The 24,899-nt window shown below is 38.3% G+C and overlaps 1 protein-coding gene across 7 annotated transcripts in view; it reads right to left on the minus strand.

Annotated features, from left to right (window-relative positions):
• RAP1A (RAP1A, member of RAS oncogene family) overlaps positions 1 to 23,201 on the minus strand; it is a 75,416-nt gene extending 52,215 nt beyond the window's left edge. For 2 of the 7 annotated variants that reach the window (XM_013997264.2, XM_001928649.6), the window contains exons 1-2: positions 23,082 to 23,201; positions 15,446 to 15,539 (exon numbers count right to left, since the gene is read on the minus strand). In XM_013997264.2, the coding sequence (XP_013852718.1) occupies positions 15,446 to 15,459 (14 nt within the window). In that variant the 5' untranslated portion in view covers positions 15,460 to 15,539; positions 23,082 to 23,201. Of the gene's footprint in view, positions 1 to 15,445; positions 15,540 to 22,244; positions 22,288 to 22,991; positions 23,011 to 23,081 lie in introns of those variants that run through there. The other 5 variants (XM_021090035.1, XM_003355241.4, XM_021090029.1 and 2 more) reach the window with 4 other exon arrangements.

The raw sequence follows: 24,899 nt of genomic DNA on the forward strand, positions 1-24,899 counted from the left end.
CTTGCTCAGTGGGTTAAGGATTTGGTGTTGCCGTAAGCTGTGGTGTAGGTTGCAGACGCGGCTCGGATCCTGCGTTGCTGTGGCTATGGAATAGGCCAGGGCTACATACAGGTCCTATTAGACCCCTAGCCTGGGAACCTCCATGTGTCGAGGGAGTGGCCCTGGAAAAGGCAAAAAGACCAAAAAAAAAAAAAAAAAAACAGTGGAGTTCCTGTCATGGCACAGTGGAAATGAATCTGACTAGGAACCATGAGGTTGCAGGTTCAATCCCTGGCCTCGCTCAGTGGGTTAAGGATCCAGCGTTGCTGTGAGCTGTGGTGTAGATTGCAGACACGGCTCGGATCTGGCATTGCTGTGGCTGAGGTGTAGGCCAGCAGCTACAGCTCCGATTAGACCCCTAGCCTGGGAACCTCCATATGCCGTGGGTGCGGCCCTAAAAAGACAAAAGACAAAAAAAAAAAAAAAAAAAAGAAAAATAGTACTTTGTGACACATGAAAATATGGATTTCAAATTTCAATGTTCTATATAAATAAATGGGACACAGCCATGAACACTTTTTTACATATGGTCTATGGCTGCTTTTGCTCTAAAACAGTAGAACTGAGAGTACTGCAACAGAGATAATATGACCCTAAAACCCCAAAATATGTGTTATTTGTCTTTTTACAGCAAAAAGTTCCCTGACCCCTGATCTAGTTTATCAGAAAAAGCATTAACATCTTCAGGAGGAATGGGCAAGGAAAGGGTAGGAAATGTTAGAAAAGAGGATCAAGAGGAGTTCCCGTCGTGGCTCAGTGGTTAACGAATCCGACTAGCACCCATGAGAACGTGGGTTCGATCCCTGGCCTCGCTCAGTGGGTTAAGGATCCGGTGTTGCTGTGAGCTGTGGTGTAGGTTGCAGACATGGCTCGGATCCCGCGTTGCTGTGGCTCTGGCGTAGGCCGGGGGCTACAGCTCCGATTCGACCCCTAGCCTGGGAACCTCCATATGCCGCAGGAGCAGCCCAAGAAATGGCAAAGAAGACCAAAAAAAAAAAAAAAAAAAGAAAGAAAGAAAAGAAAAGAGGATCAAGAAAAGGAATAAATTGTAACTACTGGTTTTTGAATATCTACCAAGTACAAAACACCTTCTTGAGAGCTTTACGTATATTAATGTTTTTAATCCTTACAACATTCTTATGATGTGGAGACCATTATCCTGATTTTAGAGATAAGGCAGTGAGGCTAAAACAAACCTGTCCAAGCTCAACAGACGTAAACTACTGAACCAGGATTATAATCCAGGCTGTTCGCCTCTAGCATCTGTGCTGTTAATCACATCACATGCTTTATCACACTTTTTTTATCTAATCTGGGAAGCATTAATATGTTGATTCTTTCTTTTTTTGGCCACACCCATGGCATGGGGAAGTTCCTGGGCCAGGGATCAAATCTGCACCACAGCAGTAACCCGAGACACTGCAGTGACAACACCAGATCCTTAGCCAGCTGCGCGGGAAGAAAAATCCAATGATGTTGGTTTTTCTTAAAATTAAAAGTATTACAAACTTTGTAGATGAACCAAGACTGGAATCAGTGAAGTAGTGTAGTCCTTAGAGAACCTGAGGGATGACAAAAGACCTACGCCTACCTTCCTTGTTGAAGATGGAAAACTCAGGATGCCTCCTTGGATTCATTCATTGCCTTCCCCAAATAATACCTGAACTTGAACTCAGAAGTTCAGGTAAGATTCTATATGCAGGCTAAGATAAGGCATATTCTCCTCCCTCCCACATGTCTTGCTTCATCATGATCTATTAAATAAGAATCTCCGGATGGTGCAGCCAGGATGTGGATACTTCTCAAAGCTCCTCAGTTAATTCTAATATACAGCCAATCCAGGGCTGAGACCTACCACTCTACAGTACTCTACTTTCATGGAGGAGCAGGGATTAAAAGAAAAGAATATAGATGAGGGGAGGGACAAAGGCAGAGACAGGGAAACCTGTCTTTGAAGGATGGAATTCTCATTTAGTACCAGAGTACACTAGTAAAGTGCATCTCTAGTCTTCATGCTCAAATCTACATCTAAAAACTTTAAGTTTTTTTTAAAAAAATAGGTATTAAAAAAACTAAATATTTTTACATAAGAATGCATATATGTTTACACAGGAAATTTCTGTAAGATACATAGCAACTAGACAACTATTATTTTTGCCTTATCTGGATTTTTTACTTGACTTGTATTTTTGTTACTTTTATTTCTTTTTATAATATATTACTTAATTTAAAATAGTTAATTTTTAAAAAAACAGTATAACTAAAAGGATGTCCAAAAATTATACTTTGAACAGGAAAATAATTACACCAAAAGCTAGTAGAAATTATTTGAGGCCCTACTTAAAGGAGTTTACTTTTTGTCAAGAGCGCAAGACATAAAATCTCAACTTTTATGTGCAGTGGAGATGTATATTCTAACAAATCTATTGAAGAATCTTTTCCACCAGATGCCTATTACTACTTAAAGCCTCACAGGTACTAATTTACCACCTTATTTAAGTATGAGGGGAAAATATTTTTGGTAAGAAAAAATAATAAAATGGAAATATTTCAAAGTTTTACAAACACAAATGTCTACTACACGTTCTAATTTTTATAATCATTTATAATGATCTTACATAACATCTAGTTAAACTAAAAACATTTCATTTAACATTTAGTTAAACTATCCTCTTGAGAGGACTATACATTTAAATGAATTTGAAGTTTCTGATACGGCTTCAGGCTTCAGAAAACCAAGAAGCAGGCAATGGGGTGGTAAGGCAGTGTATCTAAGCAATCACATGGGCTTGGCCAAAGGTCTAAAGTCACCGTAAGTTAATGCTCGAGCACAGGGTGTCATTTGTTTGCTACCGTGATTCTGTAAAGGACTCAGTTTCGTGTACATTCGCAAAGTGTTTAAGGTAGATTTTGCACCAAAGAATAAAATCTCAAAGCTCAACAAACAAAAAACACATTTCAGATGTCAATTTTTTAAACATATCTCACAAGAAAGATCACTGCCACGAGGGAAAATAATTTTACACTTGGCTAGAAGAAGAACCGTGACCCAAAGGAAGGTGAGCCTCTGTAATGACCCTAAGCTAGCTGTGCTGAAAACAACTCCAAGAAAGATTACTCTGAGAAAACAGTCTTGTCTGATCTGCCTAGGTACTAAATGTTTATTATGATTCATTTTTATCCTAGTGGTGAGCATAGTACTCTCAGGAGAGACGTTTTTCATTACAAAGGTAAACTAAGTCTTCCAGAACACTAAGAGCACTTGAAAGTCTCGCTCAGGAGTGTGTCTTTAAAGGAAAAAAAAAAAAAAAAAAAAGTTAGGTCATAGATAGAATCATTGAAAGCAGGGTCAGAAGCAACATTTAAAGACTTTAGAAATGGTGTGAGAAGTTAGATTTAAATTTAAAGAAACAACACCCAGCCAAACTTAAACTGTAAATTGTAATCTGAGAAATATACAAAAGCACATGTCTACTTAATGGAACATTTTATATTTCCAGATATAAAAGTACAACACTATAAAGTTACAGTAATTAAAAACTAGTACCAACATAAGAGTAAGTAAATAAAGGAATGAAAGAAAGAGAAAGCCTAAAAAGAGACTCAAGCACATAAGACACTTCCAATTCTTAAATGACCCAGCAATTTCACAAGTGGAATTTTTTTATTGTCTTATGTTGTTTTAATTTTTTAATTAAAATAAGTTGATTTACAATGTTGTGCCAATTCCTGCTGTATAGCAAAGTGACCCCGTCACACATACATGTACATTCCTTTTTAATATTCTTTTCCATCATGGCCTATCCCAAGAGACAGGATTAGTTCCCTGTGCTATACAGTATGACCTCACTGCTTATCCATTCTAATGTAATGGTTTGCATCTAATGAACAGAAATTTGATACAGAAAAATATAAGCAAACAATGCCAAAAACATTTTTTTAAAAAAGAAAGGAAACAAAAGGTCCTTCAACAGAAGAATGGATAGGAGTTCTTGTGTGGTGCAGGGGGTTAAGGATCCAGCATTGTCACTGCGGTAGCTCAGGTCACTGCTGTGGCACAAGTTTTAACTCTGGCCTGAGAACTTCCACATGCCACGGGCACGGCCAAAAAGAAAATGAGAAGAATGCATAAATGACTATACATCAATACAACAGAACATTACTAAAAAGAAATAAATTATATACATAGATATGAAAAGACGACCAAATGCCTTGGGCAAAAGAGCAATTTGCTATAGTTAAATTTCAATCTATTATTCTTTTTAAAAAGACAGATAAGAGTTCGTACTGTGGTGCAGCACCTATTGCAAAGGTTGCAGCTGCAGCTCAAATTTGATCCCTGGCCCGGGAACTTCCATATGCTGCAGATGCAGCCAAAATAAATAAATAAATAAAAGAATAAAAGATAAATACAGTTTTATAAAACTACTTATGTTAGAATATAGTTTAAAAAAAAAAAAAAAAAAAAAAAAAGGGAGTTCCCGTTCTGGCGCAGTGGTTAATGAATCCAACTAGGTAGGAACCATGAGGTTGCGGGTTCGATCCCTTGCCTTGCTTAGTGGGTTAACATTCCGGCGTTCCCGTGACAGATGCGGCTCGGATCCCATATTGCTGTGGTTCTGGCCGTAGGCTGGTGGCTACAGCTCCGATTTGACCCCTAGCCTGGGAACCTCTATATGCCACAGGAGCGGCCCAAGAAATGGCAAAAAAAGACAAAAAAAAAAAGGAAAGAATATACTTAGGAAAAAGCTGGATAGTCTCATTAATAATGGTTGTCCTTGGGAAAAGGACTTTTGCTAAGTTATACATATCAAAAATATTTAGAGCTAAAGAATAAAATAATTATACTCTTTGGAATTTATCCTAAGGAAATAATTAAGAATGCACGGAAAAATTCAACTACAATGATATTCATAGCAGAGCTCTATAATAAAAAATTGAAAACTATAAGAAATAATTTTTTAAATGATGGCAAATTCATATAATGCAATATTATGTATTGCTATTATTTATCTGCTAGAATATTAAAATATATCCATTTTCCCAAAAAATTCAGTGTATTTTTAAAATGGGAGCATGAATTATTATGTATCTGATTTCACCTTCTAAAGGTAAACAGATACGCACTAAAAACCACCAGGCAAGATGTATTTCAAAATGTTAACAGGCTAGGAGGTTAAGGGTAATTTTTCTTTTAGTTTATTGAACTCATTCCTGACAGAGGCAATATTGCTCCCAAAGGAGTAAAAAACTCGTTTAGTGTATAAAGTACAGATTAACATACAATAAACAAATATACAGTATACCTGTAGTATTAAGATTTCATGAGGGGAACAATTAGAAAAAAATATATCAAAAGCATGGAGAAAGGGGAGCAAGTGATAATGATAAAAAGGCTGAGAAACACTGCTTCATTGTACTCTCATTTCTACGGTGAATTTGGTATTGCTTGGGTTTGAATAAGTAATATATATACATTGAATTACTTAAGAAAGAACATAAAATGAAAAATTTAGACATAACATTAATTTTTGTTATTAACACTTATTCCTATAGTCCTAAGGCTTTAAAAATACAATACAGGTTTTTAAAAACAGAATACTAAAATGAAAATACAGAGAGAAAGACATGAAAAAGTACTGCATCAGAATCATATGGGATCACCTAGAGGAGTAAACTACAGATTCTTTGGCCCTATTGCAAGTGTAACAAAATCAGTATTGCTAGAGATGGGGCTAGTGGCTTTTATTAAATGAGACACATTTATATCATACCACTCCATGGAAATATGAAATCCAGACATACATATTTTAATTTGGTTTAAGAAATTTTCTAAATTATGTACTTAAGTTTAAAAAAAAAAAAAAAAAAAAAGCCCAGAAATCTAGGAATCCCTGCTAAACTCCTCCCTTTCCTTTAAGGAACCTGAAGATTCAAATTTCTTCACAAGCTATCAAACACACCACATCCTATTACCCATTATCTCTACTAACTACAAGGCATTATGAAGAATATAAAAGAAATAAGCAAAATTCATCAATTTTGTCACAAAAAAAAAACCCTCATCCCAAATAAATCCACAAAATCTAACATTAACCACTGGCCCTCTCAGGGCACCATTATTCACAAAGAAACACAAGTTTTTAACCCTATGATGAAAATTAAACAGGTAGGGAACAAAAGTCACTGTTGGGTAATGATAACTGGGATGCTGTCAGCTACACTCAGTTCTCTAGTTAATAAACGTGTTTGGCATGTCAGCCTTGAAATATGCAGGACTCAAAATTTTGCCTACTCCAAATTACAAATCTCCCATGTTAAATACCGTTGGTTTAAAATATTAAACCACAAAGGCCAAAATTTATTGTGTACATAAATAATGAATCTAACCCAAGAGTACAGGTAATAGTCCCACTTAACTAAAGGAGAATAAACTGGGTTAATCAAAATAGTGGATACAAAGGATTAAGATATTGCTCTGGTCCCCAGGGATCTTCAATTTCTGATGGACATCACAGCCAACTTTCAGTGGTAGTAACAATAACAGTGGCAATAATATTTAAGTGCTTTTTGTATGCCAGGCATACTTATTCAATCCTAAACCGTTCTTTCTCCATTTTAGAGATAAAAACAAACAAACAAACAAACAAACCAAAAAAAAAACCCAAAAAACAAACCTGAGGAAAAAAGGGGGTGAAGTAAGAGCTAGTAGGTACTATATACAAACTTTCATAGATGTTTTGCCTGCTGACCACAATTACAGTATCAAATGACAAATATTCAAAGTGAGATCTGGCATACCATTTATATAAATAAGTTTGCATCTTATAATTGAACAGTTAAGACAGTATACAAATGAATATAACTGAGGCAAACTTGAGTTAAAAGAATCAAGTTTTCCAAGTCATCATAACAATAGTACACTACTACCCATTTCTCTCACTCACTGTACCAAGAAAATGGCAACTTAATTTTACCTGGTTTTGTTTTCAAGTACAGACTTAATCATTATACATAATTCCATCTCAGGAATGCAGTTGTTTAATTCATTTTATCTCCAAAGAAACTTCATCTTTTTTTTTTTTTTTTTTTTTTTTTTTTGTCTTTTTAGGGCCACATCTCCAGCATATGGAGGTTCCCAGGCTAGGGGTTTAATCAGAGCTGTGGTTGCTAGCCTGCACAACAGCCACAGCAACATGGGATCTGAGCCGCGTCTGCAACCTACACCATAGCTCATGGCAATGCCGGATCCTTAACCCACTGAGCAAGGCCAGGGATCGAACCCGCGTCCTCATGGACGCTCGTCAAGTTCATTAACTGCTGAGCCACGATGGGAACTCCAGAATCTTCATCTTGAAAAGCTTTATTAAATTTAATTTACTATTCTATATAACGAACTCATTTTATTTCATGTTCATGCAGATGTTCCTGGGCCAGGGATCAAACCTGTGCCCCACCAGTGATGCAAGCCACAGCAGTGATAACACCAGATCCTTAACTGCTAGGCCACCAGGGAACTTCTCAACTCATTTTAGAACCTTCATTTTCAAATTATAAAATATATAAACTGTGTGTAAAATTCAAGAAATAAAAGGTTTAAACTTAAAAGTCACCTGTAATCTCAACTTCAAGATAACAACTTTCGTCCTTTTGATGTTTCCTTTTAGCCTATATTCTACCTATGAACAGAAACTTGTAAAAATAAGAACTTAAATCGTACTACACCATGTAAACATTTTAATCAGCTTTTTCTGTCTTACCCACAGAGCATTTTTTAAAAATGGTATAGATAACTGCAACTACATGATTGATTTTCTACACAACACTCCAGCTTACATGACTAAAAAAATAACTTCTTATATTGTGAAAATTAAACACAAGGTAGAGAAGGAAAGTTTGCTACTTCATATAAAAAGTCATTTCTTTTGCATGTATTTGAATGCTTTAAAAAATCATTTAACAATTTTACTGATTGGGAGTTCCCGTTGTGGCTCAATGGTTAAAGAATCCAACTAGGAACCATGAGGTTGCAGGTTCGATCCCTGGCCTTGCTCAGTGGGTTAAAGATCTGGCGTTGCCATGAGCTGTGGTGTAGGTTGCAGACGTGGCTCAGATCCCGAGTTGCTGTGGCTCTGGCGTAGGCTGGTGACTACAGCTCTGATTCGACCCCTAGCCTGGAAACTTCCATATGCCGCGGGAAGCAGCCCTAGAAAAGGCAAAAAGACCGAAAAAAAAAAAATTTACTGATTACATAGGTATTCTCTTTGCACTACTAAAAAACTTTATATATCCATCAAGAAGACATTAAACACATGGTTATGGAAGTGTTATGGCTGCAAAAGATAAAAAAATGTGGCAATTCACTGTAGACACACATTCGACCCAGTACACTTGAACCTAAGCAGAGCCAGCTTAGAACATCACAAAGTAATGTTTCTTCAGATCCAGTGTTTAAGATCTAAGATCTATTGCCTACATACACATGCAAGCAGATGGCACAGTGGTGACACAATCTCAAGCTTGTTCTATTGATGACCGTAGTGTAAGTCTAAAGCATAACGGGAATAACAGTGACTTCGCCACCTAAAACATTCCTACCCATGGTTTCAACTGCAGATTTGGTTGGTGCTTGAGTTATAATGCTGTTGTATTTCAATGTAAAGATTATGACATTTGAATGCCATTGAGAAGTTACCATTTATTTAAAATGCAAAAGAATGGAGTTTGTTCCAAGTGTGAAATTCAACATTTAAAAGGCACAGGAACTTAAAAAAAAAAAGGGCACACACACACACACACAATGTGACCAATGAGTTACTTAAGTTCCAGACTTTCCATTTGGATGTAAAAGAAACACCAAAATAACTTAATAGCTGAAGATCTAAACAAACAAATAAAGGTGGGTCTCAGACCTAAGATTCACCTTCCAACTCATCTGCCCAAGGTTTTACTTAAATTAACCTAACATTCTTAAATAATTAAATTTACAAGGTTCACCTACATCAATTTTTAGAAAAACACATCTATAGGGCAAATTGATGCTTGTACTTAACATGCAAAACAATTTTCTGAAGCATGAAAATTTCATGCCAGGGGGTTATATATGTCATTACTAAACTGATTATATGGTTAGAAGAAAGAGCAGCAGGACACAACAGTGGAGCACTTGAAAGCTGCCATACAGAAATCTGGCCCAAACCACCCCCACCTCCACGCCCACCAAAACATAAAAGAGCACCTCGAGGATACCAAGAGCCAAAATAGCATATAGAGTTATCTTTTATAGACCTGACACAACCCTAGTCTCAGATAACTAGAGACAAATGAAAAATATGTTCCTTCTTCACAAAAACAATCCTCTTCATTCTGTCTAGGTTTATCATACTTTGAACTCAAACCAACGAGACAGATCCCATCCTCATGAAGGAGAGATACTGCCACAAACGGTGAGATTCATCATATCCTCTCTGAAGGTCTCTTCAGGCCACAATATCTAACCTAAAATGTTCTTTCTACCATTAAACATGAATTTATATCCTAGTAGCCCTCATCGATTTCATTTCTCTTTTGATGAAAACAGATTTCTTTTCCACAGTCCAGCATAGCAACTTTTCCATGTGTTATCCATTCCCTTATGCTATATCCTGTATTAGAGTCTCTTCCACAAAAATAATTTCTTTCAATCTCTCAATTATCTGCATCTACTTTCATCTCGAAGGCATCCATTCCTATTATTCATTTAAAAGAACTCTAAGCTTAAATTTCTTAAGATATTAATTCATTTGAAGGATTTGAAATTTGTACAAATAGGCAGTTTAGAGATGTCATACTACCATTCTGCCCGAGTATTAACATCAGTCAAAAAAAAAAAAAAATCCCATTATGTTTTTTTTTTAAACCCTAACCATTAAATGCCTCAGAATTATCAGTTCTTATTTCTGAACAAATCACTCAATATGATGTACTAACAGAAGACTGAAACAAACACATCCCTCCCTCTACCCCACCCCCCAAATAGAGATTAGGTGGACGACTAACATTGGGTGCATCAACATTTTAACTACTGTTGTTCCTGCAACTCATTTCAAAAAACTACAGTAAATTTTTAAACAGTCTAAAAAAATTTAAGAGATATAAACAGAACAAAAGAAGATAATTATTTCTTGATCATAAATGCAAGGGTCTAAAGCAGATTTTTTTAAAGCTGAAAAATATCATGGACTACTCAGGCAGTTAAAATCTTAGTGAAAATTACACTTTCTGAGTTTCTTGTCTTTATTTCCCTCCTTAGAATTTTTACTGTGTGATTTAAGCATTTTAAGCCTCATAGGGGAGAGGGGAGTTTTGCAGAGAAAAAAGGACAGGTGAAGTAAATTATTTCCGAAGAGTTTTCTAGATTTTTCTAGAAGAAAAAGGGTGTGTTGCATTGAAGAAAGGATTAGAGGGATAGAGGTAGTCTGTCATTCACCTCACTCATTCATTCACTCATTCTTTCATGTTTGCATGCAAGCAAAACAAATATTTACTAATCACTCATTCTGTGCTTTGCATGACAGTAGTCCTTTTTCCTGAAAGTTCGCTGTCAGCTTTATCTATAATTAAGAGTTTGTGAATTTTCATAAATTATGTAATTACTTTGGGTTTTATCATCTGCAAAAAATGAACAATATTTCACAGAAGCCATGCAGATGAAATGGGATGTAAGGGCTTTACTTCCCTTTTCCTTGTAAGTCTCTCTAGAGATCAGGACATTTAGCAGTGGCTCTCAACCTTACTATGAAAAATCTTTTATTCTGCACAGATTCCATGTCTAAAGACTTGTCTATCAACTGACATTTCATTAATCAGATAGGTAATGGCTGATAAGAATTCTCAAATTATCAAAGACATAAAAACTAATTAAACTCAATGCTAGGTTCCTGAAGTGTAAGAACAATGTTTTATTTCATTAATGGCCTGCAAATCACCACAATGTACAATAATGATAATGCGGTAATTAGACCCAAAGATTTGAGTCAATATAATTATTGGTCAAAGCTAAGATCCACAGTATTTCACCTGTATAAATCTACTGAGAGCAAATACATAATTCTCGTTAGGCTTTTTTGCAATACTAAAAACAATTCATCCCAAACTCTGCAGACCCCTGGGAAAGACATAATTTAAGTACCATAATTTAGTGATTTTCTATGTCTGGAAAAACCACTGGTTACTCTACAGATTTGTTTTAAGCCAGTATCATGAGAAACAACATCTTCAAATTCAAAAGTTACACATGTTTATCCATAAAGGTAGGTCGTAACAAACTGTCTTTCCTTTGCATTTATAAGAACAAAATCCAAACTCTTCACCATAGACTTCTGTGATCTGTCCCTTGTCACTTTATCTGCCAGTCTTGTCTCGGCTTACCACAACGGCCTTCTCAATCCTGACTAGCTGCTTCCCACTTCAGGGCTTTTACACCAAGTAGTCCTCTTGTCTGGTTCACTCTTCAGGCAGATTGTTATCACATGTCTGGTTTTTTGTCATTCAGGTTTCATATTAAATATCATCATCTCAGGGGACTTTTCCTCAGCACTCAATCTAAACTCTTCCATCACTATCATTCCTTCCAGTTATAGCTTCTTCATAGCATTTGTGACCTTTTAAATTATCTGTTCACTTATTTGTTTACTGCTTCTCTCCACAACCACCAAACCCCATTGGTATAAAGGACTCCATGAAAGCAATCTATTTACTGCCCTATCCCCAGTTCCTAAAATAGTACCAGGTTCCCAAAAAGCACTCAATAAATAACCAGCCAAACTAGATTATTTTGGGGCAGGACTTTGATTTCTCAGTTAAGAACTTATATTTAACATTCAAAATTGATGGTTTGAAAGGGTAAGGAAAACATTCATTTGATAAAAAGAATAAGAAAAATGTACACAATAATCTATTCAACTATTTACTTTTATTTCAATCTTTTAGGATAGAAGGATATGAAAGTCTATTCATGTTTTATACATTTCATGTCACCTCATGTAAACACTAAATAAACAGAAAAATTTTTTTAGCTTTGGAGTTCCTGTTGTGGATCAGCAGGTTAAGAACTAGTTAAGAACTAATATCCATTAGGATGCAGGTTCCATCCCTGGCCTCGCTTAGTGGGTTAAGGATCAGGCGTTGCCATGGGTTGTGGCCTGGATCACAAATGCAGCTTGGATTCTACCTTGCTGTGGCTGTGGCACAGGCCAGCAGCTGTAGCTCTGATTTGACCCCTATCCTGGGAACTTTCATTTGCCGCAGGTATGGGTCTAAAAAGACAAGACAAGACAAGACAAGACAAGACAAGACAAGACAAGACAAGACAAGACAAGACAGGAAGGAAGGAGAAAGAAAGAAAGAAAAAGAAAGAAAGAAAGAAAGAAAGAAAGAAAGAAAGAAAGGGAAAGAAAGAAAAAGAAAAAACTTTTTTTGCTTTACTGAGGTCTGACATTTAAAATTGTGAATTTTCTGGGAGTTCTGGTTATGGCTCAGCAGGTTAAGAACCCAACTAGTATCCATGAGGACCCAAGTTCAATCCCTGGCCCCCCTTAGTAGGTTAAGGATCTGGTGTTGCTGTGAGCTGTGGTATAGGTTGCAGATGTGGCTTGGATCTTGTGTTGCTGTGGTGTAGGCCAGCAACTACAGCTACAATTCGACCCCTAGCCTGGGAACCTCCAAATGCCTAGGGTGCTGCCCTAAAAAGAAAAAAAAGAAAAAAAATATATATATACACACACACTCAAGTGGAATCTTACAGTTTGAAACATTAAATCCCTGTTTTAAATATCTGAGGTCTCTTCAGTAAACAAAATATCATTCAGTTGTCCAGAAACAGGCTCTTGCAGTTTCACATAATAAATACACAGTGTTTGTTTAAAAAAGAAAAAACACATATACAATCTTTAATACTATGTGCTACATTTGCTTATGAATTTAAAAATATTTTCAAGGATACATTTAAAGGGAAGACATGTGAACAAAAATAGTAACAAGGACTTTACTTCTGACATTAGAAAATATTTGAAAACCAAAAGAAACATTAAGAAAAGCATAACTCAGTAGTTGAAAAAATATAGACAGCTTTAGCATATCGCAAACCTATATTTACTTTTTAAAAATTAGGGGCTGCTTCTTTCCTCAATTGGTAATATAAAAGGAAGACAGCAAGCAGGTAATTCGCAGCTCACAAGAGTTTATTATCAGTCAAGAAGCAATATTAATAACAATCTTTAGGCTAACTTGCTTACATATTATTCAGCCAAGTGGAAAGTACAATTAACATACAGCTAGAGCCAGGTATCAGAATGACTAAGAACGGCATTTGCTAACTCTTTTTTTTAATTAAGAAATTAAAAGAAAAGGAAGAGAAGTACTGAAAGTGATATTTTTTCTAAAGATCACATACTCAATTTCCTATTTTTTATTGCTCCATATTTCACTGCCTTCAGCATTCTAAGCTGCTTCACAAGAAGTCTATATTTCACTTTTCATCACTTCTGCTCACACAACTGATGTTTCTAAAGTCCAGTTGCATTCACGAATGCTGGAAAGACCACATGTGGGAGAATTTCAGTGAGGGAATTTAAGATAATACCTCCAAAAAATACAATGTCTAAAAGTAGGATCCCCTGTTAACTAAGGACTCAAATGCTAGATAAGTAAAATATCTGCAGGAGATGATATATTTGTCAAAGAAATAGAATAAACATATGCTTTTTACTGATGAAAAACAGGAACCTTTTATCCTTCCATTTTTTAAAAAAGGTAGCAATAACCAAAGTGTATATATTAAGTCCTATCTTCTCTCAGGGGTCACCTAACTCCATGTAGCTTCTTTATTTATTTTTGTCTTTTTTGTCTTTTTAGGGCCACACCCTTGGCACATGGAGGTTCCCAGGCTAGGGATCTAATTGGAGCTACAGCTGCAAGCCTACACCACAGCTACAGAAACGTGGGATCTGAGCCGCGTCTGTGACCTACACCACAGCTCACAGCAACGTCAGATCCTTAACTCACTGAGTGAGGCCAGGGATTGAACCTGCAACCTCACGGTTCCTAGCCAGATTCGTTTCTGCTGAGCCATGATGGGAACTCCTCCACGTTGCTTATTAATTAGACTCAAGACACTTTTGCATTTCATCTCCAAACTGGGTACACCTGAAGTGTATCTACAGAGATCTTCACAACCCCCCAAACCTTCCTTCTTGTTTTCCGTTAAACCCTCAGATCTTGGCTTATCTGCGTTTTTTAAACCAACCTCCCTATCTTCAGTCTCTTTCTTCCTCAGTTCATTCTGTAGTCTGTAACTAGATTCATCTTCCAAAAGATAAAAGCTCTGATCGGATCATTTTCCTCATAGCAAAACTTCTTGTGCTCCCACATAAAGTCTACACTTCTTAACCTAGCATTCAACGACTTCCCAAGTCCAGTCCCAATCAATCTTTATGGCCTACGGCCGTTATTTTCTAATTATACAAGCCTAGGCTTCTGTCGAATCAATCTCCTGTCCTCCAACCTGTCCTGAACTTTCTATCTTGGCTCATGTCATTCCTACCACAAAGAATGTCTACCACTCCCTTCCAGCTGCCACTGCTCAAGGCCTCTTTGCATCTCTGCATTTATTTATGTAAATAAGGACACACCAATGATATATCCTGCTCCATGTCCCAAAACTGGTCCAAAACTTCCAAATCTAACAATAGCCAGCCTTTATTAAATGCCTACTATGTGCCCAGCAGGCCTACACAGAATTTCTAATCTTCTCAACAATCCTATAAAGTAGGTATTATTATTTATTCTCCTTTTAAAATTGAGAAAACCAAAGTTCAGAAACATCGAATTATATATTTAGTAGGTTACCTCAAAAAGTATACTCAGTAAGCTGCCTCAAATCATATACCTACCAGGTGGCAAAGCAAAGATCTGAACACAGCCTGCCTAACTCTACAGTCATTACTCTAAACAAGAAGTTGTGTGGGTTTTTTTTTTTTTTTTCAGTCTGAATCATGTGACTATCCCTCTCATCTATCTGAAATAATTCAGTTTTACATACTATTCCTACTTACTACATACCATAAAATAAGCTTTTTCATGTTTGTTATTTTAGTAAAGGGAGAAGATTAAAATGCTACCTTCTTTCCAATAAAAGAACAAGACTCAAATTGCAATGTCAGGGAATATCTTTTTTGTCACAGATTACTTTTACCTAAAATATTTTCAAAGAAATTCATTCCAACCAACTTTTTCAAAGATGACTACAAATTACTAACCATATACTCTGATGGTTTTACAGATTATTAATAGTATGAGGATTTTGTGATTACCACCCAAGAACTGTTAACAGATATCTAACAAATGGGCAAAGATTGTAAAAACTGACCTACTCAATGCCATTGAAGGTGCAGTGAGACACACACTCTTATACACAGGGTAACCACCCTCTGATCCAGTTATCCCACTTCTGGGAATCTATCCTAAAGGAAGAAGAAAAAAAAAAAAAACAGAGAGGCAATCAAAGATAAATGTACAAAAATATTTACCCCAGTGTTATTTAAAATAGTACTATTATAAGATCAAACTAAAAGTCCCACACTAGGAGACCAATATCCCGTTGAGAGGAAAAAGGAGGAGCGAAACCATACTTATAGAAGTATAATTCCAATTTTCTTTAAATTTAAAAATCTGTACATGTAGGGAAAGAACTAGAAAAATGAACATTAAAATGTCAGTAGCAATTATCTCTGAATGATGAGTTTACAGGTAATCTTCAATTTACTCTTTACATTTATGTTCTTTTCAAAAAAATTTGCCACAATGGAACATGAATTAGTTTAACAAGAAAAAAAAAAAATGTCCAAGCACTTATAACTACTGCAAATGATTCTGAACCTAACAAGGGCATATTACTTGGAATAGAAACTACACTTCCTAGTGCAAAGAAAATCTCAAACTTGTTTCCAGCTTCTATTAGGCTCACGTGTACTTTTAGATTGTGTAAAGAATTTCATCTAAAACTCAGTAGTATTCATAAAATTGCACAAGGCTCACCATCTAAAAGTCAGCCAGTGCTCCAACAGAAAGCACCACAGTTAAAACTGTTTTACTGTATGTCTACTGAGAATAATAAATGTCCAATTAATCCTAACTCAAAACATGCAAAATGGAAAAACCAGAAAAACTATTCTCGTTTTGCAAATTAACTAAATATACTATTGTTGCCTTATAAGCACATCACAGTTAGGTCTGGGAGGAACTTGAAAATAAAGCTGGCAAACTACCAACATTCACTAAAAATGCACACTGATGCACTTTGTCTATATACACACTTCTATTCTAGTGGATCGTTAACTTCAGTGGCACAGGATGATTTTAATCAGTGTGGAAAAAAATATTAAGCTGTTCTACAAACCTCCACCCCCCAATTTTAACACCAAAACTTCTCACATTCATATAGATTTAAAATTGTTAGCTGAACCAGGAAAAAAACATATATATGTGGCATATATGCAGAAAAGCAATTTAGAAAAAAAGATAAACAGAAGTAAAACAAGCAGTTGAGCAAGTAATTCTTATTTTACTATATTTTAAACAACCGAGAAAATGATTTTCTCTAATACTAAAAAGCTGTTAGAAAATAAGACTACAGAAATAGCTGTTGAGCAACTAAGACAGAATTAAAATATCCCATAGATTTTATTTAGAATATGAGTATAATTCTATTTTCACTCTACTATGAAAATACAACATTTATTTATAAAACACATGTCAGGTTCTGGCAAACAAAACAAATTACTAGACTATAAATTCCTTAAAGTAGAAACTACAGCCTCACATCTCAGTTTCCATCAAACAGTGGGATGTTTGGGTCATTCAAACATCTGTTCAATGACTGAATCTGAAATCTATTAATGAAATTATGCAATATTTTCACAACTACACAATGGAATTTAAAAGGTAATTCAAAAGACATCAATGGTTTGGGCTAGATACTGAAAACTACATGAGATCCAAAGATTAGTGTTAAATAGCTGCAAAAATAATTAAGTTATGTCTGCTTGCTTAATGTTCTATAATACAGCCAACTTGTCTAGAACAGAATGATCCTATTTATAAATGAATTTAAAAATATCATTGAAAATAGTGAATGAATTTACTCTCAGAATCACACATCTGACAAATCTGAAACACTCAGTCTGCAATAAGAAAGAATTCCTACCACTACTCAGAATCTCACAAGCTGCATTTGGGCTTTGTCCAAAAAAACAGTTGTACCCAGTTCTCTGTGTCTCTCTAACTTTACACTTTTGTTGCTGATAACTAAGCCACAGTTCTAGCCTAAGCAAAGTTATTTTTTACAACCAGAATAAGTGAGTATAACACAGCACTGCAAACAACCATGAATGTTATACACATATACTTGTGAATTCAAAGTGAGGCACCAAGTTTTAATTAATCCAAGTGTGTCTTTTATCAGTTATAATGTACAGTTTAATATAGTCTTATGAAATACGGCTTATTTAAATATATTCTGGGAGTTCCATCGTGGCTCTGTGGAAACGAATCTGACTAGCATCCATGAGGACGCAGGTTCAATCCCTGGCCTTGCTCACTGGGTTAAGGATCCGGCATTGATGTGAGTTGTGGTGTAGGCCATCGGCTACAGCTCCAATTTGACCCCTAGCCTGGGAACCCCCATGTGCCAGGAGTGTGGCCCTAAAAAAGTAAAATAAAATAAAAAATAAATATTTTCTGAAACCAAACAGAGAACTACATATTTAATTCCAAATTTGGTTAATCTTACCTTTCCACACTTTGAACCACTCTTTAGCAATATGAACTAAATAATTAGGCTGGAGATAGGAAACTATCTCTATCTGGGAAAACTAGATATGCAAAAAAAACTTCTTTTCCAGATTCATCTAACCTAAAGTAAGTCCAGAATCTTAAAACAAACAAAAAAAAAAGCCATTAGTCTAATGACTGACTGAAGTTAATTTCACAGTACATATTTAAACGTCCATGTCTATATTACATATTTCTGAAAGTTACAATAAAAAGATGATTTTTAGACCATCTGTAAAGGTACAATTTCTTGTTTCAACTCCACCTTAACCATCACACACAATTTCCTTTTTTTTAAATATTATGGCTACTCCTCTGGCATATGGAAGTTCCCAGGCCAGGGACTGAATCTGAGCCACAGCTGCAACCTACATCACAGCTGTGGCAACGCCAGGTCAATACACTGCACCAGGCCAGGGCTCAAACCTGTGCCTCTGCTGCGACCAGAGCTGCTGCAGCCAGATTCTTAACCCACTGCACCGCAGCAGGAACTCTACAATTTCCTTTTTTAATTGATGTATGCCTGTACCTTCTAGCTCTAAAAAGCCTATTTTCAAGAGGAAATGAGAGCATGGCTCAGTTCTCGAACTGCCTAATTGATCAAAACATCGTGATAAGCTAAATTTATAGGTTCAATACTAATCAAGATCATTTAACTTTAAAACAAACTGCCTTCCTAACTAGTCATCTCAAAACTAAGTGCAAAAGGAAATGGAGAGAGAGTATGTGAATCATTCATTGCATATTCATAACCATTATCACAAAAATTCAAAATGTAAATGGGCCAATATTTCTCTGTATATGAAAGACTGAAAAGCACATAAAAACTACCATGTGTAACCTCCAAATTCCACACACACACACAAATGGGGGGAAATGGCTGCTTCATCTGTCTCAGTAACGTAAGACAACTTAAAGGGCTTTATGCTTAACGTTAATCATTTCCATAAAATGTGAATTTGGCATTAAGTCATGCAGCAGTATAGATATCAGAATGAGCAGAAAATACTTGGCAATATACCATAACTCTTTTTTAAAACTGATGAGTTCAATTTGAAAGGAACACTGGTAGGAAGTCAGTTTACGTTTGCCATTTTAAACTCACCACAATATTAAGATATAAACGCTTTATACAAGATATTTTTATTGATGTTCTAAAATAGAAGAATTGTAGAACTGGGAGCTGAGAGGTTACGGGAGGTTCAATGAACATTTGCTGGGTCTCTAGCATGTGTCAGACGCAATGCTAGGTGCTTGCAGGTAACTCCAGGAGTTCAACTCCCTGACTTCATAGATGTTTCTGCTCATGCCAAATCAAGCCATTTAGATTTCGGACCCAGAAATGCTGAGCAATGCCCTCATGGTGGTATAACTCTATCAAAACAGACTGGCATCATCCCCTTTTATAATAGAAATAAAATTTCAAAGATGCAATGCTAGCCTTATTTAAGAGAAACAATAGTCTCTGTGTTTTGAATAACTTACAAAGAATTACAACAATTTAAAAATTCAACTGTGAGAGTCCTCAACTAAATACTAGTTGCATAATTTATTGCAAAGAACAAAACACAGGGCTGTCAGAGATGTAAGATTCTGAAGACATAAAAAACAGAAATTAAACAAATTGCAGATACCATTAAAAATAAGTAAGGAAAAAAAGAATTATCAATATGAAAAATTAGGTGCTTGATTGCAATGTCTATTTTATATAAAAGATCATCAACCATATACTAACAAAGTTCTGGAGTAACAGTAAACACTGGCAAAATCTGAAGTTGAATTTAACTATTAGACTACAAACTACGACAGAACGTAAAATTCCCTAAGTGAAGAAAACCCTGTCTAAGACAAATCTGTATCCCCAACAATTAGCACCCCCTTGTTAAATGTTAAAAAGGAAAGCTAAAACAAGAATTCACGTGAGTTACTGGAAAATTCAAACTACTACTACAACTACTACTACTACTACCACTACCCAAAGCAAGTAACACTGCATGAAACTTAAGATCAACAACTGTGGCTGTCACTTTAACTAGTACAACCCACTCTCTGTAGGAATAGATATACCAAGAAGACAAGCATATTTATATACTTTGATTCAACAGTGCTTCTTCTGGAAATCAATTCCAAGGAAATATTCAAAAAGAAAGAAAATGCTGCATACACAAAGTGTTCATTGTTATTTTCAATAGGGGGAAATATGCCCAACAGCAGGTAGATGGAATATTTTGCAACCACTGAAAAGGGTTTAAAATGAAGATTATTAACCTCCTATTTGGTCTTCCTGCTTCCACTCTTGCCCCATCCCCCAAGCTGATTTCCACACAGCAGCCGGAATGATGCCCATAAACGTTAAGTCAGAACAGGTCTCTCTTCTAGTGGTTTCCCATCTCATTCAAAGTAAAATCCAAAGTTCTGACCACGGCCTACAAAGCTGTACAGTGGCCTCGGCAACTTCTCCAAACCTCAAGCTCTCTCACTTTCCCTCTTGCTGACTGGCGGCCCAGGTGTTCTCCAAAACGCCAAGTACACTGAGTGGTCTTTGCACTTACAGCCCTCTGCCTGTAACCTTCTGCCCCAAGACAGCAAACATCTCTCACTTCCTTCAGGTCTGTGCTCCAGCCTCATGTCTTCCCTGACTGCCTTCTTTGCCACTGTTCCCCTCCATCCCCTCAACCTACTTTACTCTTCGGCACACCTCTTATCACCTGACTTATTCTACATTTATTTGGTTGTGGCCCATCTCTCCTAATTAGAATAAAGCTCTGTGACAGCATGGACTTTGTTTTATTCACATAATAGGCATTCAAAAAAGCACGTGTTAAATTAATATTGAATGTTGTTAACTACATGAAAAAACATGCACATAAACAAGCTTGGAAGAGAAGAGAAAAATCATCTGTCAACATTTTCAAGTGTGGATCATGTTGCTAAAAAGGAGTTTGTACAATAAAAATCATAAGTCGGTCATGATCATGATTTTAAGCTGCCAAAAGTGACTATAATAATTTCCTTCAAAGCCATTTGTTTAAAATTATTAGTAGTTCAAAAACTACTGGTAATAGTTATATTAATGAGAACTTTTCCCCATAAGATTGCAATACAAAATCACTCTTAAATCTTGTTCCCAAAGACCCAAATTTAGTCTATAAGGGTAGGTTTGTCATTCCTGAACTCAAACAGAAGATGAACAAAGGCTTTTGAACAGTTTTAATACGGAACTGAATACTCAGGGATTCCAGTTTACTTTTAAGACAACTACCCATGGTTGGCTTCAGAGGGTCCCTGAAACTGAATGCAAAATTTTGTGCAAAAATGCCTATTACCTCCTTCCTGAGGAGAGCATCTACACATTTCATTATATTCTCAAAGGTGTCAGTAGCCCAGAAAAGGTTAATAATTACTATTTTATATACTGGGAGCTAAAGGCCATATTCTAATTTGAGCTGCCTCTCAAAAGGATAGAAGATATGGAAATACCTAGACATATCTTTGTAATCATTCAATTCATTCAAGAAATATCAAGTGCCACAAAAACAAACAAACAAGAAAGACCAAGTGCCTAGCATGTGCCAGGCACTGTATGAACCTCAGTACCTTACACCTAATCACATTTTGTGGCACATAATTCAAAATACCGAGGAAACAAGATTTACTGAAACACCAGACTAAAAGAATTTCAATTAACGCAAATACAATTTCAAAACAGAAAGTAAGTGTTCAAGAAATCAAAATAAAGAAGCTCGAAACCTGATTTAGTGTCAATTATGTCAAAATAGTGCAGATTATCAATTACATCACAAGAGAAGAAAAACTACACACATGCATGCCCACCCCCACACTCTGACAGGAAACCAAAATAAAGTTTCCAAATCCTGTTTCCAGCAGCATCCCTTTAGAGACTGCCCTTCAGCATGCTTTTGAAGGTAGGAGCCCCACGTTAAAACTAAGAGCGGATACTTCACTCTTAACTGTGCTAAAAACAGAAAGAATTATCATCTCACACCCAGGAAGCAGAAAACTGTGGCCACCTGTACAGCTGTGACCCATTAACCTCCTGCCCTGTTATTCTCTTTCATTTCTTCTACCTTCCTCCCTTCGAAGCAGTGACAAAACCATTTTCCCTCCCCAAAAGGAATACATAACTCCTCGACGCTAGTTCTTTTTCCAAGAGGTCAAAAGGTCCCCTAAACTCTGGTTCTTAGCACCGTGAGCTGATTCCACTTTTCAGGCACAAGTGTCTTCCCCTCAAGTTCTCCCCACAGCAGTAAGTTACACAATTCAGCCGAAAACGCTGTCCTTAACTTCCTGAACCAGGGGGCAAAAGACACTCCTACCAGTCCCAGTTTGAAGGAAGACAAGAATCACACGGTGACCTCTGCACTAATAAAATTCAGGAAAGAAGCAGAGACCCAAGAAAAGCAACGCCCGAAAAGGCGAACACATGGCATGCCACGGAAGACGTTGGGCAAAGAGGGCGGGAAAGGGGCTGGGAAATGGAGTGGGGCGTAGAGATGTCAGCCCTGCGCACTGGGGGAATAAAGGAACGGGGGACCCCGAACCCTGACAAGTGAACACAGAGAGGACACTGCTCCGGTCTACCCTCACCTCTCCAGCAGACGAGGGAGGAACAGAAAATTCACCCAACCCTCCAACCCCCTCTGTGCTTGCCCCCCAAAGGGTGAGCTGGGTTTGAAGGAAGATCTGACCCTAGTCTGGGGACACGCAAGAAGAAAAAGGCAGCGATGTCCAATCTTCTACCTCCCTCGGGCAGTGAGGGGCGAGGGCACTGTGTCCGGGGAGATGGCGAGGGAAATAGGCTTGTGCCATGACACCTCGGGGAGTTGGAGGGTGGGGGACACAATGTCCTCTTTCTCTCCCACACCCGGCCCGGGCCCCTCCCGTCCCTCTCCCGCAGGCCCAGCCACAGTCCACCGGCTCGGTCCGCGGGCGTGGTTGGCTCTGGCCCCGGCGGCGGCGGCCGGGCCTCCCCAAGTCCTGGCCCCTCCCGCCGGCCAGGCCCCGGGCCGCCGCCCCGGACACCGAGGGAACGCAGAGGAGGAAGGGGGAGCCAGGGGACTGACCGGCAACAGGAGCCGCCTCAGCCCCGGCTCGGCCGACCCGCGCCCCCCGCTCCTTCTGAGGCCGGCTCCGGCTCCCCGCCCCTCACTCACCCCCCCGGTCCGGCGCCTCCTCCACCTCCTCCTCCTCCTCCTCCCTCCACTCGGCCGTGGCTCCTGCTCCGGCTCTGCGCGGCGACGGCGGCGGCAGCGGCCTCGAGAGCGGCGGCGGCGCCTCCAGAACGCGCACGCACGCAGCACGCAGGCCACGCCCCCAAGTCCCGCCCCGCCCCTCCGAGTCGGCGTCGGCAAGGTTTCGGCCCCGCCTTCCTTTTGGCGTTCCGGAGTCCGCTTAAAGGGGCCGCGCAGGAAGGGATGCGAGAGTTACGAACCGGGAGAGTTATGACCTGAGGAGAGGAGCGGGAGTTACGGTTTTGCCTTGGGCGGTTGGGTGCGGAAAGGAAATGAGGAATAGTCCGAAGATTCTGGAGTAATAGAATTTTGGACGGAATACAACCTTTTGATAAGTACTAATTGAACATCTCATATGTGACAGGCACAGGGAATAATGCCATTGGCAAGTAAAGGCCCTCGTAGAGCTTGCATTCTAGTGGGAGAGAGGAGACTGAAACAAACAAGTAGAACAAAAATTTCAGAAAGTGGAGTCCCCATCTTGGTTCAGGGAAACAAATCTGATTAGTAACGGTGAGGACGCAGGTTCGATCCCTGGCCTCGCTCAGTGGGTTAAGGATGCGGCATTGCCATGAGCTGAGCGGTAGGTCACAGACAAGGCTGGGATCTGGCATTGCTGTGGCTGTGGCATAGGCCAGCAGCTACAGCTCCAATTAGACCCCCAGCCTGGGAACTTCCATACGATGTATCTGCGGCTCTATAAAATCCAAAAACTAAAAAAAAAAAAAAAAAAAATCTCTTTTGGAGTTCCCGTCGTGGCGCAGTGGTTAACGAATCCGACTAGGAACCATGAGGTTGCGGGTTCGGTCCCTGGCCTTGCTAAGTGGGTTAAGGATCCGGTGTTGCCGTGACCTGTGGTGTAGGTTGCAGACACGGCTCGGATCCCACGTTGCGTGGCTCTGGCGTAGGCTGGTGGCTACAGCTCCGATTAGACCCCTAGCCTGGGAACCGCCATATGCCGCAGGAGCAGCCCAAGAAATGGCAAAAAAAAACCAAAAAAAAAAAAAAAAGTTCAGGAAGTGATAAGTGGTGTGAAGAAAAATAAAGCCAGGAATGGAGTGACTTTATAGATGGCCAGATATTGCCCCTCAGAGGAGACCTTTGAGCCCATAGTGTATGATATGAAGGAGTGGGCTTAGAAAATATGTGGGAGGGGAGAAGGCATAGGGGAGACCTTATAAGCTGAAAGAAAATCTCTGGCCTTAAGCTCAGAGTTGGGAACAGCCGAGCATGTAGCAAGAACAACAAATGGCCAGAATGGCTTGGGGTGATCAGCTAGCCAGAGAGTAGTAGTAGTTGGGCTGAGAGAGGTGCGGAAGAAGAGGTCAGGTCCAGTGGAGCCTCATGGGCTGTCACAAGAGCAGCAGAGAGCCATGGGAGGGTGAGCAGAGGAATGACCACATCTGATTCACAATTTTCAAAGTTACCATGGCTCATGTGTGTAAAATACACAACAGGGAAGCACAGATGTCAGCAGAGAGGCTGTTCATGGGAGCTTGGACGAGGTGTGTCTGAATGTATTCAGGTGCATTTTTGAATTGGAATCAATTTGGCAGAGAACGTGTCAAGGAACGAAAAGATCATGTTTGCTTCTTAGGTTCAGGCCTAAAGGATGCAGTAAAGGTGGTACTATTTAATGGGATGGGGAAGACTTAAAGAGGAGAAAATTTGGGGTGGGGAAAAATCAGGAATTCTGTTTTGTGTATGTTACATAAGGTGCATGTTCTACATCCAAGTGAA

The sequence above is a fragment of the Sus scrofa genome, chromosome 4 (assembly GCF_000003025.6).
Source record: "Sus scrofa isolate TJ Tabasco breed Duroc chromosome 4, Sscrofa11.1, whole genome shotgun sequence".
In the NCBI taxonomy this organism is placed as follows: Eukaryota; Metazoa; Chordata; class Mammalia; order Artiodactyla; family Suidae; genus Sus; species Sus scrofa.